The sequence below is a fragment of the Vanellus vanellus genome (assembly GCF_965231255.1).
Source record: "Vanellus vanellus genome assembly, chromosome: 5".
Taxonomy (NCBI): domain Eukaryota; kingdom Metazoa; phylum Chordata; class Aves; order Charadriiformes; family Charadriidae; genus Vanellus; species Vanellus vanellus.
Genome location: NC_138910.1, coordinates 62922258 through 62936479, shown reverse-complemented (window position 1 = coordinate 62936479; position 14222 = coordinate 62922258). Strand labels below are relative to the sequence as shown.

General features: G+C 37.2%; 1 protein-coding gene across 2 annotated transcripts in view; it reads left to right on the top strand.

Moving 5' to 3' along the window:
- Positions 1-13942, top strand: part of FNBP1L (formin binding protein 1 like) — a gene marked incomplete at its 3' end in the record, with an annotated part of 58385 nt that extends 44443 nt beyond the window's left edge. The window contains exons 8-15 of one of the 2 annotated variants that reach the window (XM_082483638.1): positions 90-236; positions 1032-1235; positions 10146-10255; positions 10853-10985; positions 11469-11563; positions 12059-12207; positions 12632-12790; positions 13874-13942. In XM_082483638.1, coding sequence (XP_082339764.1) covers positions 90-236; positions 1032-1235; positions 10146-10255; positions 10853-10985; positions 11469-11563; positions 12059-12207; positions 12632-12790; positions 13874-13881 — 1005 coding nt within the window. Of the gene's footprint in view, positions 1-89; positions 237-1031; positions 1236-10145; positions 10256-10852; positions 10986-11468; positions 11564-12058; positions 12208-12631; positions 12811-13873 lie in introns of those variants that run through there. The other variant, XM_082483637.1, reaches the window with a different exon arrangement.
- Between the last annotated feature and the right edge of the window lie 280 nt (positions 13943-14222).

Below are 14222 nucleotides of genomic sequence, written 5' to 3'. Positions count from 1 at the left end.
CTGTGGTGACCACAGTAACTGCATACATCAGGACTGGGGGAAAAAATCTGCAAATAAAAGCTTTATTTTATCTTACTTTGTGCTTTTAGCAACTTCAAGAAATGGATGAAAGAAGGACTATCAAACTCAGTGAATGTTACAAAGGCTTTGCTGACTCTGAGCGCAAGGTTATTCCGATTATCTCTAAATGTCTGGAAGGGATGATCCTTGCAGCAAAATCAGTTGATGAACATAGAGTAAGTAGAATTGAGTCACTTCTTTAATGTGCACGAGCAATTTAACTGATACGAGAGCTGTGGAGAGGGGAAAGATGGACTTACCCTGTACATTTATCTTTCTGTTGTCAAATACTTGTCTGCTTGAAAAACGTTGTGCCTTCAGTTTTAGCTTTAAGGGTCACTTCCACTTTTGGTGTCTGTTCTTTTCCTGTTTTATTGCTTTCTCGTCATCTGAAGATCTTTGGCACTTTCTCACTGTATGTGATTTTGGACACATTGTTTTGGTTATCCCAGAACATCCTAGAATACCACCATGGTTGGTATTTTCTCCAGTATGTAGCATTAAATTATATAAAGGGTGTCCAGTTAACAAAGTATCATTGTGTCCTGTTTGCAGCTACTGGCACTTCTTTCTTATTCCTTCTAATAAAGGCTCTTCCCTACTATATCTTACTACATCTAGTTTCTTAGTATTATCTTCATTTCAGTGCTAATGTCGAAGGATTAGAAGGTGGGGTAGTAGGTTTGGCCCTAAAGCATCTTCTGTTTTAAATTTGTGATAACCCTTGGGCAGTATTTGCTGGATTCTGAATAGCAGGATATGCTTTGATTCACACTCATGGTAACGCTGCTGAGAAAAAAAGAACATACGTTGTCTTAACTTGATCTATCCAAAAGCATGCATTTTGAGCTCTCTCACACTTCCTATCTGTGCATCTCTGCAATTAAAAGAAAAATTTGTGTCTCCGTGTTTTTCTCTCTCCAGTTTGTGATGGGTTTGCTTGTTTTGCTTTTTAAATGTCTTATGTTTAGGACTCTCAACTAGTGATAGACTGCTTCAAATCCGGTTTTGAACCTCCTGGAGATTTTCCTTTTGAAGATTACAGTCAGAATATTTACAGAACCATCTCTGATGGAACCATCAGTACACCAAAGCAGGAAGGAATGAGAATTGATTCAAAAACTACAGTGGGCAAGGCTAAAGGAAAGCTGTGGCTATTTGGAAAGAAGCCAAAGGTAACAATTAAGAAATTACTTTTTGGAAGATTCAAATGTGAAGATCTAGAGTGCATGGAAGCAGCAATTTATTTATTTTTAAATAACCTTCCCCTTGTCTTTTAAAATATGTGTAAGGAGATCTGAAGGTTTGAGTAGGGCTGGATACTTACCGTATTAAAAATCAAGTTCTCACTGGGGGAATTTTTCTAATTTTTCTTCTAGTGATTTGTGTCTGGGAATGTTTTTAATAGTTATTTGATAAAAGTACCTTCCCATTTCTGTAACATTTCCTAAGTTTCTGTAAAGATTTTCTGCAATTGCATAAAAAAAGGTGTTAATTGTAAACATAAAAATAAGGGGGCAGGGGGAGTATGTTTTGGAATGAGGCAGACTTCAGAACTCTTTCATACTACAAAAAGCAACCCCCTTCTAAATATCACGTTCTGTAGATGTTTATATATAGGACTGTTGTATAGATTTTTATTATACCTGCTGCTAGTTTTGAAAACTTCTGAGATTTGTCTGAAAACATTAAAATTTATAATACCTCATTGATAAAACATACTGTTAAAGCTCCATACAGGTAAATGTTCCAGAAGAAATATTACCATGAAATAGGTAAAAATATTCCTATGCTCAAAAGCAGAGAAATTACTCCTTTCTTTTGTATTATTATATGGGTTTCAATTAACGCTTTCTGTGCAAGATGCCTTTGTGGATCAACAAAAAAATATTATCAATACATGCGTTAGCTATATAAATGAATATTGAAGCATATACATATTTAAATTTTATGCTAGATCTTTATTTAGTATTGGAACATATCAGTCATTTTAATGATTCCCACAAATTTCAATGAGGTTATTTTAATGCTTCAAGTCTGTTTCTGCCATTTATTATAGGAGACTATTCTCAGAGCTTGTTAGTGGTAGGATTTATTTTCCATTTGATAGTATTCCAAGAAAGCAGATCCTTACAGAAAGAAAGGATATAGCTGATTCTTTATTCCCTCCTCAGTGTATTATGTAACTGCAGCTGTGTGTTAAAATGAAAACCAATTGTTTACTTTTCATGTAGTATAATCAATGATCAATAATAGTTTAAATGGATTAATGCATTAACATATTTATTGCATTTGGCTGCAGAGGTGGGTGAGATTCAGCCTGTTCTGAAATTAGAATATGATTACCAGTGTGACAAGACATCTTTCTGAGAATTTTGGAGAGGGAGGCTATGAAAATCTGCATTGGTTTTCAATCTGGACATGGGCATTTACTGTTGTTAAAAGAAATTCCTTATGACAGCTGGAGAAAGCTGACAGGGCTTTCCCTACTCTTTCTTCTCCCCCACTTCATTGTCTTTCTATGTAGCATTCAGCAGGTCTGCCTTACTGTTTCCTGTATGGAATCACAGATATACAGATGTGTATATGTACTACATGCATCTCTTCCTTAAGAATCTGAAGGAAATGGAAGATTATGTCCCGTTTTTTCCTCTGTTTTGGGGGAGGATAGAGAGGTGCTCTACAAAACAGCAGCTGGGAGCAAAATACTTACCACGAGATACACATTTTATTCCAAATACTACTTACAGGTTTTAAAAGATATTCTTAAATTAGTTAATATAAAAATATGCTGATTTATTGTAGCTGGGGTTTTCATGGTGGCCTTTGGGTCTTCATTTAGCTGAAACTATGGCTGGACTTGACTTCGAGATATGCATTTACCCACTTTTGATGTTGTCAAAGACATAAAAGTCTTTTGGAAAGGGAATAAGTTGTGCAGCAGAGGAAATAGTACAGAAAAATCAAACTGGGAAAAAGCAGCAGTGGTATGAGAGAAAAAATGAGAAGCAATTTGAAAAAGGGGGAGGAAGAAAGTGGAGGAAGTTCTGGTGATGATGCTGATTAAGAATTCCACACACCTGTTGAGTTGGTCCAGCTTGACTACAGAGATTGAGTGTACTTTTTGCTTTAGTCATTCTCCATAGATGTACCTAACACTTCTGTAGGGTACATTAAAATGTAGGAAGAAGCAGTAAGCAGGAGCGCACAGGCTTCCAGAGTGGCTGTGAGTAAAGCTGGGAAAAGCAGAACTTCCTGTTTTAAGGAAAGAGACAGGCAGCTTCGGGATCTTGTGGAAGTGTTGAGTCTAAAGCTTTTTTGAATATTCCTTCATTCTCTGCACCAACCTGTAACTCTGAAGATTAATTCACGACAGAAACCTTTTAAAACCAATACAGTTATAATGTAAATATGTCTGGAACGTTTCAAGCTGTTTCTGTGTTGGATGGAAATTTTATTTTTGTAAGACAGAATTTTCATTTTAAATTTCACTTTGAACATTTGGCTTATTTATTGCTTTCTTTATTTCCACATTAGCCACAATCCCCACCCCTAACCCCTACTAGTTTATACACATCCAGTACTCCTAATGGGTCCCAGTATCCCATATTCTCCATTGAACCAGTGCATTATTGCATGAGTGACATAAAAACAGGGAAGCCCAGAATTCCTTCTTTCAGAAGCCTCAAAAGAGGGGTAAGTTTGATAACAAGTTGAAATGCATGATGGGCTATGAACAGTGTGTTTGTGATGTGGCTTTTCTAATGCTCTTCACCCTCATTATAAGGCTTACTTTGTTAAAAGGAACACTTCAGCTATAAGGTTACTGTTAGGATACTTTGTTTCATATTGTACAGAAGCTACCAGCAGGTTAAAAATAAAATAAAATAGAAGTACGCTTTATTGCATTCCAAATTCTTGTGCCTAAAAGAAAGGTGTTATAAAGAGGGTGCTCAGCATGTGTTTGATACCTTTCTTCATTCTTGTTCACATTCACAAATGTTTTCCTACCATCATGTAACATATCTTTGCAGTAATTTATCATTGGGTTTATAGTCACCACGAAAAACATCTGACAGATCAGATGTCTTACTTGCTGACTTTTAATTGAAATAATAGTAGTTGATTACGAGATACTGAACTAAGGAGGAAGAAATTTCATTTCTTTTGTACCTCAAATGCTATAGTATATGGTGCTTGCAGATTTGGAAGTACGGATCTTTTGAAACATGACAATATTAATGCATTTTCTGATGAATAAATTGTCCTTGTTTGTCCAAGGTTCTTTTGGGTAAAATTATTGAAAAATTACTACCAAATGCCACCTTCTGAGATTTATCAATTCTTTTACTAATTTATAGTGGCATATTCTGCAAACAGAATTTGTTTAGAAAACAATAAAAGGGAATGTTAAGTGGTTTCCTTGCAATATTTATAGTACTAGTGATAAATATACTGGCATTTTCCTGTTATGTCAGTGAAGCATAGGCTGCCCAGTTTATGTATGTTTTATGATATGTATTGATCCAAATAATGAGATAATTGGATGCATTTGATTATATATAATTCCAATATTTGAAAACAATATTGACGTGCTGTCTCGTGCATCAAGAATGGTTGACTACTGTTGACATAACGTGGAGATCAAAGTACAACCATGTTATATTGCAGTAAAGTTATGATTTAGAGGCTCCCTTGCTGTTGTTCTGAAATGTAATGAGTTACACTTAAAACTGATTTTCTTCATCTTTAAGTCATGTTGTGGCATCTTATTGCAGGCCCCTAGATATCTTGGAAATACCCTTTCTACCAGCACTGTTTTTCAGAAAATTCTTGCGGTCCTCTAAGCATTTATGGAGGACAGTTCTTCCTTTCCCCTTCTGAGTCACTTATAATTTGTTCTGGTCATTAAGATAATGTTCCTTCTTTTAGTACTCAGTGAGTGATGAGCTAACTGGATTAGATAGTTGTTGAAATGGCACGGGTCTTGATTACACCCCCTTTTTTGTTGATCACTAAATGTATTGACTCCTGGCTCACAAATCAACACCTTGTAATATCAGTAGTTCTAGAACCTCTTACTGAAGTAAAAGATCATTTCCTAACAACTACAGAATTATAATGGAAAATGAAACTTTTTTTTTTAAATTCTTACAATGTATTGTTCATGTAGTAAAAGTGAATGAATTTAATGTAGAACAGTGTTCTGTAGAATTAGCAGGATCATTAGTATCCTACAAGTCTTAACTCAAATATCCCACCATATCAAATAGTTAATCTCTGTAAATCTTCAGGGTGAACATCTAATTTTTATATATTTTTAAATTCCTTGTAAGCATTTTAACAGACATCACATTATCACATATTGAGTGCCTTTTCAACTTAAATGTATACTGTAATGTAATAGATCTTTAAATTTCATTGATCAGTCTTGTCTATATATTATATCTTTTGATTCAGTGCTTAATAGTTGCTAGTACCTGATGCTGTTTTCCACAGTTTTGTCCCTGTAAAAGGATGTCCAAGTGGTATTGACATGCAGAATGCCCGTATGGTATTTAATTCGCTTCTGCTTCTATCGAGATTTATCCATGAGTTGGCACATACCGGACAGTAAGCATACTGCTTATTTTGTTCAACATGTCCTGGACAAGATTTCACTCAAGGCACTGGAGATCACAAACCCAGATTGCCCTCATTCTGTTCTTCATCCATTAGATTTCCCTATCGCAATGTATAGTGAAAGCAGCAAACAGTAGCTGTAGAATAGGTTATTGGAAAATGGCTTTAAGTATAGGCAGGTGTAACTAGCTTTATTAGCACTGCTGTTACTTGCTGCTTATTATCCTTTGAAATCTTAACACTTCCAGATAGTGTTAGTGCTTATGATATGTCTTTGCTTAATGCCACTTGATACATAAAAAGATGCATCGTCAAGTGATACATAAACCTTACTTGTGTTTTCTTAGAAGACTCTAAAGGGAAAAAGAAGTTTATTCTATAGCCATTTCACATCTTGGGACTGTATTGGTGTTTCTTCTGAAGTATCATTTGTGAAGGTGCTTTACTTTCCTCATTGCCAGAAACTCTAATTTTGTGTGTGTGCCCCAATCAACAGTGTTAACAGTTGCTGAAGGTCATAAATGATGTCGGATATACATATCTTCTAAGCTGCTTGGTGTTTTGGAAAGGGTTATCCAAATTCATTGAAAGCATGGTAGATCTTCAAAATGCAGTGAATGTTAAACCTAAGATCATAGAATCATAGAATTGCTGAGGTTGGAAGGGACCTTTAAGATCATCGAGTCCAACCATTAACCTACCCTGACAAAAACCACTTCTAAACCATGGCCCCAAGTACCACAGCTATCCTTTTTTTAAACACCTCCAGGGATGGCGAATCCACCACCTCCCTGGGCAGCCTATTCCAATGTTTAATAACCCTTTCAGTGAAAAAATTTTTCCTAATATCCAATCCTCCAAACCTCCCCTGACATAATTTGAACCCATTTCCTCTTGTTCTATCACTTGTCACCAGGGAGAAGAGGACAGTCCCCACTTTCTCTAAAACCGCCTTTCAGGTATTTGTAGAGGGTAATGAGATCTCCCCTCAGCCTTCTCTTCTCCAGGCTAAACACCAGTTCCCTCAATCATTCCTCATAAGATTTGTCCTCCAGACCCCTCACCAGCTTTGTAGCCCTTCTCTGGACATGCTCCAACACCTCAATGTCATTCTTTGTAGCGAGGGGCCCAAAACCGAACGCAGTACTCGAGGTGGGGCCTCACCAGTGCCAAGTACAGGGGGATGATCACTTCCTTAGTCCTGCTTACCACGCTATTCCTGATGCAGACCAGGATGCCGTTGGCCTTTTTGGCCACCTGGGCACACTGCCGGCTCATATTCAGCTGGCCATCCACCAACACCCCCAGGTCCTTTTCTGCCAGGCAGCTTTCGAGCCACTCTGCCCCAAGCCTGTAGTGCTGCATGGGGTTGTTGTGACCTTCCTGTGACCACCTGTTGTGGCCTTGTTGAACTTCATACCATTGGCCTCAGCCCATCGGTCCAGCCTGTCCAGATCCCTCTGCAGAGCCATCCTACCCTCAAGCAGATCAACACGCCTGCCTAGCCTAGTGTCATCTGCAAACTTACTGAGGGTGCATTCGATCCCCTCATCCAGATCATTGATAAAGATATTAAACAGAACTGGCCCCAGCACCAAGCCCTGGGGGACACCACTTGTGACCGGACACCAACTGGATTTAACTCCATTCACCACCACTCTCTGGGCACGGCCATCCAGGCCATGAGCAGGCAGTTTCCCCAGGAGAATGCTGTGGGAAAAGGTGTCAAAAGCTTTGCTAAAATCCAGGTAGATAACATCCACAGCTGGCATGGATAGACAGGTGTCAAGATATGACACCTGGCATCCCATGTTTTATTTGCTTCCTCTAAGGATAAAAAGTCTTTACTCTTTAAATATCTTTATTTTTATCTGGACTAAAATATTTCTAGGATAGCCCCAATAACCCAAATGCCGTTTTCAGAAAGTAAAATTACTAACTTCTAAACTTGAAAAAGATCTTTGTTTATTGTAGTTCTACTGTGATAATAATGTAAATACATTGTAAAAATTATGGTTGTAAAAGTGATGGTAGTGGATTGCTAGCTATAATTGACAAATTATTTGCATATGGCTGACCAGTCCTTCATCATCATCAAATTCTGCTATTTTGTGCAATGTTGGCTGTGTGTTTGTTTCTTCTACAATAGAAGTTCTTTAGCATATTCTTCAAAACACTGAAATTCAAAAGTAATTCAATAAAGTTGTGTATTAGAATTTCATAAGTTAAACTACTTATTATCACCTAGTAATTTTTTTAAATTAGTAATTCTTAAAGCAGGAGTGCATTTTGGATTATTGTATTTTGCTTTTCTTGTGCTTGTAGTAAAATGTATTTTATAAATTAAAATCTTAATCCTTAAGTAATATTTCAAAGATACATTTTTTAGGCACTAATAATTTTTGTAACTGGTCGTTGCATGTGAGTAATTTCCCGTTTCTTTCTGTTTTCAAATGAACTGGGCAGTGGTCGGTGAAGATGGTAAGCCCGTGTGCTGATCTGTCTGCTGTACTTCTGCTAAGATAGCATGAAAGTAATCTTTTGAAAGTGTTTCCATATCATAACTGCTTTAAGTCAGGTGCTGAAATACATCTTCAGATTTTCCAGTCATATACACGGTCTTCTTAGTCATCCATGCTTAATGTAAGATAATTAGACTTGTGATCTGGCCGCAACTAAATCCGTGATTTTGGAATTTTAGGGTTCAGCGGTATTCACGAGTTGGTCATGATGGGAAATACTTGGTGATTTCTCTTTGTCAGGGAAATTGTTAAAGCGGTGTAAAATAGGTATATGAAAAGATTACAAAACTTGCGTTAAAGGAGAAGTATTGAATACTGAAAAATTCACTCCTTTGAATTTAACCAAAAAATTGCAGGAGAGATGGTCCTTTATCCTTAGGAATATTAGAAAGCTGTCATATTAAATGAAAACCACACCATAATCAATATTGTTGTTTTGCAGAGTAAATCAGTAAAAATTTGCAAAAAGACCTCTGTTGTTCTTATTATTGCTGTACGATACTCTGGTTTTAACTGACCTGTAAGGAATGATACAGAGGATGCGATTGTCTTTTTGTTTCTTTGTAGTGTGCAAAAGCACCTGAAAGGTTTTTAATTATTTTTTTTCCCTCCAGAAAGAAACACTTCTGCCTTATTTTTGAAACATTGTATCTGGATTTCCCTCCTTCTATGGTGTTTTGTATTCCCTTCTTAAAAAGCAACGAGATTATGATTTTACAAGTGCATAAGAACCAAGAGGTTGAGGGGCAATAAGATCTTAAGAGAGGGGGTATTAGAAACTTGGCACCTGAGCCTAAGGCTGCTCGAGTCAAAATCTCGACAGTCAAGTTTCTGTCAGGTTTCTTCTTAACAAAAGAAATGCTGTCCAGTTTGGTTTGCCTCCACAGAGGGTTACTGTAATGGCAAGTGGGTTTCTTGTGTGAAAACCAACTTTCTTAGGCAACTAGGACACAAATAATGTAACGTAACTTTCTGTTATTAAGACTTGTACCATATTTCCTTCTTAACACTGTTGGTGTCTGTCACCCTGACGGGAAGAGTTTTTACAACAAACTCAAGATGCATAAAAATCTCTTCCCGTGCTTTTCACACCCACGTCCTTCCATTCTGTTTATAATCTCAGCACAGGTTTGCAATCAAACCTTTGCAGGTTTAGGCTCATAACAATAGGTGGGCTTAAGTAAGCGTGTGTGTGTTTGGTTTTTTTTAAAGAAGCTTGGAAAGTAGGAGATTTCTTCCCTCCCTGAAACATTATTTTTTATAATGAAAAAGATGACTTGGAATATTTGAGCAAGTTTTGATTCAGATTAACAAATTTAAGTCAAAATTTGGATGTTAAAAAGGCTTTTTCTGTGCTCTAGGAACTAGTTTTACTCAAGGTAAAATGCATCAGAACTTTTCTAAGTTTTAATATGTTTTTTAGCAAGATTGCTGAACTTCTGGAAGAGAACTATAATACTATTTTGGAATTAAGATCCCAAATACAGTATCTTTCTTTTGATAGCATCCAAATTGCCATAAAACACACATTCCAGAGAAAGAATCAGTTATATACATATTCTTATACGCACATCTTAAATTTTTGTTCTGACTGAAATTACTCTGTAGTAATTCATTCTGTCCTTTCTAAATCTGCTTTAAGTGCAGTGGATGTAATAGGAGGTACATGGCTCAGCTTCTCAGAAAAATAAGTCTCCAAAGTTAGAATTACATCTGTGAGCCAACTGTTACAGAAGGCAGAAAGAACCTTGAATGAATGACTAGGATCTGGCAGCAAGAATATGCATTTATTCTGTTGTGGTCTTTTATAGAACTGTGTGTCAGGTAGAGGTTTTTTAAAGGTCCATCCTGCTCCCAGTGAACACTGTCCGTGTGTGGGTATGTCAGTTCAGCTGTCCAGATATGTGCGTGTTACTTGTTTAATAGTATTTCTGCTTGCAGGGCCCTGCACTGGAAGACTTCAGCCATCTCCCTCCAGAACAAAGACGCAAGAAACTGCAACAGAGAATCGATGAACTCAACCGAGAACTACAGAAGGAAACAGACCAAAAGTGAGTGCATTTTTTGGAGTTTTGTCACGGTTCTCTCTGTGTCTGTTTCTTTTGAAGTCCTCTACCTAAGCCAACAGTGCGCAGAAGCTAGGAGAGAATATACTAGTCCAGGTTATTACAAAGCATTTTTTAAGTTCGTTGTTTCTTGTATGTAGGTCCTGTTAGCATTGCTTCCTTCTGCTTTACTATAATAGTTATTTTGATCCTAACATTGCATAGGACCTAAAAGCATGCACAAAAAAAATTAAAAAATCAATGCGTAGGTCTGTTGATCAAGAGAGCTGCAACTTAATGCATTAAAAAATGTTATTTAGGAAATTGTGTATAAAAAACAGTAAGGGCAACAGTATTGAGACTGGATAGAGAAGAGTCCTTCTGCGCTTGCACGCGACACAAGGAAGGAAGGCAAAGTGCTAAGATGACAGAATGGGAAAAGGATTTAGGCATGGTGTGGGGAGCAGTAGTTCCTCATGTCTGTGCTTACAATATCTATTCACAGGGCGGGATCTCATACACGTAAACACTATTTTAGCTTTAATGAATCAGTACTGATGTAAGTAATTTTTATAAATATTGTTGGATTTTGTATGTTTTTAGAGATGCCCTCATCAAGATGAAGGATGTTTATGAAAAAAATCCCCAGATGGGTGATCCAGGCAGTTTGCAACCAAAATTAACTGAGACTATGAGCAACATGGACCGTCTTCGGATGGAAATACACAAGAATGAGGTTAGACTCCAAAACAATTCCTTAGAAAATGTAAACAAGTGGTAAAATTGTGGTTTCCCTTATGGATTATAAATATAGCACCCAGAAAAACTACTTGATTTAAGAAAGTGCTCCTGATACAATTTTTTTATGGGGTGCCCTATTTTCAAGTATGTTCATCAGGGTAGAATAAGGATGTAACATTATTAAAGATGTAGACTGTTTAGAAGAATTTCTTATTAATCACTTAATTTGATGTTCATAGGTGAGTAAACATTTTTTTCCTTAAGACTCGTATAGAGTATATGCTAACCATAAGGGATAGGTTCATGCTTCATGTGAAGTAATTATGAGACTTCACATGTGAATGCAGTCTCTTTGGGGCTGTCTACTGACAAATATACACTTTATACTGTTGGCAGTTAAGTGCGCTTGTTAAATGGTATTTGCTGGTTTAGAATCAAGTTTTCTTTGACACCAATATTTTTGTCTTTTCTCCTCAAGGCCTGGCTCTCTGAAGTTGAAGGTAAAGTAGCAGCCAGAAGCGACAGGAGGCACAGCAGTGATATCAACCACCTTGTAACACAGGGCAGAGAGAGGTCTCTATTCTATCTCTACTGCTTTTCTATCTTCCGCTAGAATCGGTACCTCTCTTTGATAGTTAACAGCAGGGGGTGGTTGTTACTTACTTACCCTCTGAAAGTTTATGTCCTTCTAAAGGAAAATGTTACTGGTTCTGAATTCTAGAGGTCACTTCATGTCATTATGGTAACAAAAAATAGTGAGCCTAATTGAAACACCCACTCATTAAATAGCAGTGCTTTTTAAAGCTGTCTTATTCCTTTGCACAAGGCTCACGAGGTTCCTATGTTCTGTAGAGACAGGTATGTCAAGTTTATGTTTGTTTTTGTAGCAGAATTCAGTCCAAGCCTTCAGTATTTTCACAAAATTGCCTCCAGCAGTGAACATAAAAACTGCTAACAGGCATTCCCAGAGCGCTACCCACGGTTCGCCCTTTCTGTGATGCGTGTACATTCTGAGTTTTAGACCTAGGAACTCTTCAAAGTCCTCACACTGCAATCATTGCGTTATAGCCCTGAAGGGAGTTACACGGATGATGCAAATCAGGAAGTTCGAGGCCCACCACAGCAACATGCGCATCCAAATGAGTTTGATGATGAGTTTGAAGATGACGATCCATTACCAGCTATAGGACATTGCAAGGCAATATATCCGTTTGATGGTAAGGTTAACAACATGCACTATGATTCCTTGAGTACAGGGCAACTTGACTATAGGTCAACTTGACTATAAGACATGGATCATTTGTTATAGAGAAGACAACTAAAATGATTTAAAGTAAATTAACTGTATGAGCACCTAGTTGCTTAAAAGATCAGTGGAAATATTTTATAAATCACTTCTAATTCATGAGCGGTACTTCTGTGCTATTTTAAGATAAATATTAGCACAGCTATTGGCAAATATTCAGCTTTACAAATTGGATGAGGCTTTTTTGTCTGTAAGCCTATTTGACCATATGTTCTCTTGCACAGATTTTTGGTTCTTCCTGTTTATGTACAATCTGGAAACTATGCCCTGGGAAAAAGATGACTTGAAATTCTGTCTGAACACTGAGACTTCTTTGCCTCTTGTTTTTTTCTCAGGTCATAATGAAGGCACTCTAGCAATGAAAGAAGGGGAAATTTTGTACATTATTGAGGAGGACAAAGGAGATGGGTGGACAAGAGCTCGAAGACATAATGGAGAGGAAGGCTATGTGCCAACATCATATATAGATGTAACGCTAGAGAAAAACAGCAAAGGTGCAGTAACCTATATCTAACAGTAAACTGGCAGCTTTCAGTTGTGCATTCCCCAGGGAAAATAGTGGAAAAATAGTAAGTTACGCAGGTTCATGGAAAGCATTAGAATATCAGGTCAGCAATGGACTGTTATTTGCAATGTGAGATTGCTGTAGCTTTTTTCAGAGATGACCAGATTAAATTACGCATCTTACACTGGTCTGTAATTCTGACCAACGTCTTCTGCTTTGTTTACTGATTTAGTAGTGTTCCTGCTTTACAAAGCACTAAATCCAATTCAGCTATTAACTGAAATGGACCAGGATTCCTGCTTGTTCTATAGAATACTTTGGTTTTAGAGATCATTAAAATGAAGTAATTTTTTAGTTCCCTGTAAAGTTTTACTGTTCCCACTTTTATGACTTAAACTATATGCTTAAGGCAGAGGGTTTTTTCTTGTAATAACTAACTGAACTCAGTTACTGAAAACTATTAATTTCCTTCCTTAGCAAATACTTGGCAGCTTTCACTTCTTAAACAGGAAAATGTTTTCTGATTCTGAAAGCTCAACAAAAATACTCAGGAAAAAACATTATGATTAAGAAGGACAGAAAGTCCACTGACCTGCCTCTCCTTCCTTTTCAGTACTTGTAACGTAGAATGTTGTGTATTGGACACTATTTCGTTGTTTTAACTCTAGATACCTTGAACAAAAAAAGAGACCACATGTAATGCGTGATGTCTTATTGAAACCTTTCTCTGCTCCTGAAAAGGGAATGATTTTATATTCTTAATCTGTGCCTGTAAGCTAAGTCTTTGAATTGCATCGTGTTTAGTTTGAAATCAAGGACTTAAATGTACAGTAATTCCCCTCACTGTTAAATCACTGAGGATTGGAAACTGCATTGCACTACTTGATTACTAGGAAGAAAAAAAAAAAGCTAATCTAAAAGCTGCGGCTCGTATTTCTAATGAGAGTTTGTGGAATGAAGTACAAGGCTAACGTATAGCCACTGAGAAAGGCCTGTTAGAACTGAGCACGCTTCTCTGTCTTCTAAAGGCCTTCGGTAACTTTGTTCTTTTCTTTTTCCTCTTGGACTGCAGGTTCCTGAAGCGGGTTTCTGAGAAAATGGGCGAGATCTTGAAGGAGGTTACATGCAGCTGCTGGGGGGGTGGGTGGGGGTGGGGTACTAGACTGGGAGGCCCAAGGGGAAAAGCTAGTTGCATGAATGCATGCAGACATACATTTAGTCACTAACATCTTAGCATCTCCATACATAGGTAAGGATGTATTACAAATTCTTCAATTTGTGCAGGAAAATAGAGTTCCATTACCAGAGTAAAAAGGCTACTGCTCCCAAAATTGCTTTATTTTCATTGTCCTAGGTTGTCCCAGATGCACAAACTATATTTTAGCTTGTGCTATGTTTTGGTTATCTCAAGTATGCTCTTT